Source organism: Berghia stephanieae, chromosome 11 (assembly GCF_034508935.2).
Source record: "Berghia stephanieae isolate SIO BIC M18660-M18661 chromosome 11, UCSD_Bste_1.3, whole genome shotgun sequence".
Taxonomy (NCBI): domain Eukaryota; kingdom Metazoa; phylum Mollusca; class Gastropoda; order Nudibranchia; family Aeolidiidae; genus Berghia; species Berghia stephanieae.
In genome coordinates, this window is record NC_088370.1 from 3,075,641 (window position 1) to 3,080,640 (window position 5,000).

At 38.8% G+C, this 5,000-nt stretch overlaps 1 protein-coding gene across 2 annotated transcripts in view; it reads right to left on the bottom strand.

Annotated features, from left to right (window-relative positions):
- The window catches only part of LOC144957407 (tolloid-like protein 1), a 40,207-nt gene that overhangs the window by 1,264 nt on the left and 33,943 nt on the right, over positions 1–5,000 (bottom strand). The window contains exons 10-11 of one of the 2 annotated variants that reach the window (XR_013642154.1): positions 1,888–2,034; positions 1–258 (exon numbers count right to left, since the gene is read on the bottom strand). The exon at positions 1–258 is cut by the window's left edge and continues 1,264 nt beyond it. Coding sequence is in view for 1 of the 2 variants with exons in the window: in XM_078888691.1 (XP_078744817.1) it covers positions 1,943–2,034 (92 nt within the window). In the remaining variant the exon portion in view is untranslated. Of the gene's footprint in view, positions 259–1,819; positions 2,035–5,000 lie in introns of those variants that run through there. The other variant, XM_078888691.1, reaches the window with a different exon arrangement.

The window sequence follows — 5,000 nt, forward strand, 5'->3', positions numbered from 1 at the left end:
AAAAAAGAAAAAGAAAGCCGTCCCCGAAATCGGTTACAAACTACACCTTATTGGCATCATCCGCCATTGCAAATAGTTGCAGAGAAAAGCAAGTACATCTATAAATAGCACATAATGTGTTCTTTTATAAAACGGCATTCGTACAAAAAAAAAAAACAAAAACAAAACAAAACAAACCCCCAACCAAATCATCAACACCATACAATCTAAACCCAACACCAAAAAATGTGACACGTTCAGAGGGTAACTTGAGAGTACCTGAAATGAAAGAAGATGGAAATAAAAAAGGACGACTATTAGTCATATTAATATTAAGACTGCGAGACAAATACAATGTTATAAATTTTGCAAAAGTATAAAAAAATAATATAACAAAAAGCAAAAAACAAACAACGAAGTGTCTGTTTTAGGATACAAATGAAGTTTTACACAGTGAATTCTGTTGTCGATAACGATCTCTAAACTCGCCCACAGGCTTGACCAGGGGTTTCCATTTCATGAGATTCATGTGCACTATTCACTATTATTGCCATCTTGAGTCCAAATTAATAATCAAAACATCGAACAAGTAGATTCTTCTAAATATCTTCGACAGACAATGACCAACAACGGAAAGAATGAGCTGGAAGTGAAAAACAGGATTGCTATAGCTTAGTCGAGGTTCAGCCAACTGAATAACATTTTAACTTCGCAACAAACGCAGATGAAAACGAGAATAAGAATACTCAAATGTTATGTCCACTCAGCACTTCTCTACGGCTCAGAAACATGGACCTTGAACAAACAAATAGAGAAAAGAATTGAGGCCTTTGAAATGTGGACTTTCCGTCGCCTTGGAAAAATCAGTTGGAAAGAAAAGAAAACAAATCAAGAAGTCGTTTTTTATGTACTGTAAAGAAGAAAAATTCTAAAGAATGATAACTGTAACCCGATGCAAAAAAAAAAAATCGGCTTAATGTCACTAACAATTCGAGTGTTCGAGCCAATTATCATTAAAATCCGCCAGAAGGTTGTGGAGATATCGAGGTCAACGTATGCACACGAATTGTGGAAAGGACTATAGTTCTGGCGGGGATCCTTAGCTTGGAGGGAGACAGTAAATGTATAGTATCAATTTTGAGATTTATTTTTCTTGTAATTATTTCTGTGTTATGTTCACTTATTGATGTTTTTTTTCAAATGTATTATTATAATTTGTAAATATATTGCAATTCTTTGCTTGTTTCTGAATGGGACTTTTTGGTAACGACAAAATCAGTACATAAGTGGATTACTCGTCGACTTTTCTGTTCTCTATTTCAACCGGTTCCCTTTGTCTTCATTTTCTTTTGTGCCTTTAACTTCAGATGTAAAACATCTTGCTCCATATCATCTTTCTTTTTAATGGCGCTGAAGTGACCTAATACTGTCAAAGCATTGAAAATACCTCTAAAAACAAACAAAAAAGCATTGTGTCTTGTAAAATCCCTAAAAAAGCAAACACACATAGCGTCGTAAAACATCTGAAAACAAACACAACGTCGTAAAACCTCTAAAAGCAAACAAACACAGCGTCGTAAAACCTCTAAAAGCAAACAAACATAGCGTCGTAAAACCTCTAAAAGCAAACAAACACAACGTCGTAAAACCTCTAAAAGCAAACAAACATAGCGTCGTAAAACCTCTAAAAGCAAACAAACATAGCGTCGTAAAACCTCTAAAAGCAAACAAACATAACGTTGTAAAACCTCTAAAAGCAAACAAACACAGCGTCGTAAAACCTCTAAAAGCAAACAAACATAGCATCGTAAAACATCTAAAAACAAATATAGCATAGTAAAACCTCTAAAAATAGCCAAACATAGTGTCGTAAAACCTCTAAAAAAACAAGTGAAGTGTTTCCCTCACCTGGTATATTTCGTAACTGTTGCTGCATCTTTTGCTGGCATGGCAGATCAGAGGATTAGAATGCCTTTAAAATTATGGCGAACAAAACGGAGAGGCAAATCATTGCAACTGTCCTTCCCGCCTTTTCTCCCGAGTTCCCTGGAGACGCTGTTTGAATAGAAAGTAAGAATGTTGATAGATATAGATAGTTCAAAGATGACGTCACTCAGGTCTTTGTTATTGTTTTTTGCCATCCGCGTTTATGAGTAATGCTCACTGAACTGTATTAACCTGACTATAAACGTTCATGGTTACAAACAGTTTTGTGTGTTGGTCCGTTATACTTCCGGATGGCATGTTGTGAGCTTCTTAGCCAAGCGCATACTATCTATACACCGATGTGTGCTAATAGATAGAACGTAGATGGCGTCATTCAGGCCTTTGTTATTGTTTTTGCCATCCGCGTTTGTGAGTTGTTCTCACTAAACTGTAGTAACCAGACTATAAAAGTTCATGGTTACACAGAGTTTCTGTGTTGGTCCGTTACACTTCCGGATGGCAATGTTGTGAACTCCTTGGCCAAGCGCATTCTATCTATAGACCGGTAGATAACCACGCCTCTCGGACAATCGTCATAATATAAACGATGGCAGTGATTGGTAGACACAGCAAACTACACCTGTTTTAATATCGATGGTTTGTGCTAAAGTCAAACACTCACTGTTCTACCGCTTGATCAATAGAACCAACACAGAAAATTATTATGTGTAAACTTAAACGTTTATAATCTGATCAAGAAAATCATGTGATAACTAGTCACCCATTTGGCGGTATAAAAACAATAACAATGATCAGAGAGAGGTCGACTCTATTCACGTTCCTGTTTATAAACAACCAACTATGTTTGTCCGAGCACATGTGAGGGTGTGCCACAAATTGCATGTTTTGATTGGTCAAAAATCTACTTGTTAATTAGCAGGTCTGATAACCAAACTTGTTTTGGGCTCATTGTTGTCATGGAAATACTCTCTAACGAACCCGTTGTACTCTGGATAAACTCCCTATTTAAAGCAATTTGGCAGAAAATTCGTCTCTCAAATGTGACCCTCCGTCTCAAAACGGTATTATGTCGGAATGATTCAGACCCCAAAAAGTGAATTTAGAGATAGAATGATGATAAATTGGACCTTAGAAGTTTTTGTAAAGTAAGAAATGGTATTTATACTCCAGCATAACGTACAGAAATTAAACCCAAGTTTGATATTTGTGGCAAAGAATTCAATTTCCCTAACCGAGTGGATCCCGACATAATACCGATTAGACACGGTGGGTCACAAATATTGATCAATTTAAATGACCCTCATCTTGGCAAAAACTCCCAAACCAAAGATTTCAATCGGTGACGCACAACGTCATGACCTCATCTTGGCAAAAACTCCCAAACCTAAGATTTCAATCGGTGACGCACAACGTCATGACCTTCATCTTGTCAAAAACTCCCAAACCTAAGATTTAAATCAGTGACGCACGTCATGACCTTCATCTTGTCAAAAACTCCCAAACCTAAGATTTCAATCGGTGATGACAAGGTCATGACCTTCATCTTGGCAAAAACTCCCAAACCTAAGATTTCAATCGGTGATGACAACGTCATGACCTTCATCTTGTCAAAAACTCCCAAACCTAAGATTTCAATCGGTGATGACAACGTCATCAATTATTTATCAGTAGACACGATAGCCTTTGTCATGAGCCGTGCCTGGCACAGACTAGGAGGCCTGTATTCTCTATGGTGCCTGGCACAGACTAGGAGGCCTGTATTCTCTATGGTGCCTGGCACAGACTAGGAGGCCTGTATTCTCTATGGTGCCTGGCACAGACTAGGAGGCCTGTATTCTCTATGGTGCCTGGCACAGACTAGGAGGCCTGTATTCTCTATGGTGCCTGGCACAGACTAGGAGGCCTGTATTCTCTATGGTGCCTGGCACAGACTAGGAGGCCTGTATTCTCTATGGTGCCTGGCACAGACTAGGAGGCCTGTATTCTCTATGGTGCCTGGCACAGACTAGGAGGCCTGTATTCTCTATGGTGCCTGGCACAGACTAGGAGGCCTGTATTCTCTATGGTGCCTGGCACAGACTAGGAGGCCTGTATTCTCTATGGTGCCTGGCACAGACTAGGAGGCCTGTATTCTCTATGGTGCCTGGCCCAGACTAGGAGGCCTGTATTCTCTATGGTGCCTGGTTAATATATAGAGTTGAGTCCAGATCATAAGTGTGCGGTTATGGTGTCTTGTGGCGTCCTCTTGCCTTCTGATTGGAAAGTCATGGGTTCGAGCCTCTCTCGAAGCATAGTTTTAAGAAAGGTTCCTTACTCACAATCTCTTACCCTACCCTGGTTTAAAATGAGTACCTGGGCGTTAACAGCGTTGTCTCTGTCACAAACAAATAGTAATATCGCCTAATACGAGTCATTTCTCGTTCTACATGTTGTGTGTTGCTGTTAGTCAGGGATCCTTTGTAAAGCGATTTGAGCAGGTTTAGTGGATATTGCGCTATATAAAAGCTCAATGTTTAATTTTTTAAAAACTAAGTTATATCTTCATTCCTATTATGGCACCCCCGTTTTGTCTGTCATTTCTATAATGGCGTTAAAAGCCCATAAATGCACGCTCATGGCGAGTCAACATCGGGGTTATTATCGGCCAATTTATCCCTGACTCTTGTTGTTATTTTTCAGTACTCTAATGTAAAAAGATCATGTATATCACCCAATTTATTCCTATCTTTTGTTTTATCTGCCCATACTGTTCGAGTCTCGTTTTGAGCGGCATAAAGTTGAGACCTTGGAAAAGACTCTTTAAGCATATTCTCTCACCACACTCAGGTGTTAACCCTGTTGTCCATGTCAAAATAAATTTTACCTGCACCTTAAGGACCCACGGTAAAGCGCTTTGAGCACATTTAGCAGATATTATTCCACCCCCCCCCCCAATTGCAAAACCTTATCATTTCTCAGTAAATACGTAATCGTTGAATAATGAATGCTTGGATAAGTTGAATAAAAATGTTATTGCAGAATATGTTCGCTCATTTTATTGGTTTAAAATAAGTTGTAAAAGACTTCTGATTGGC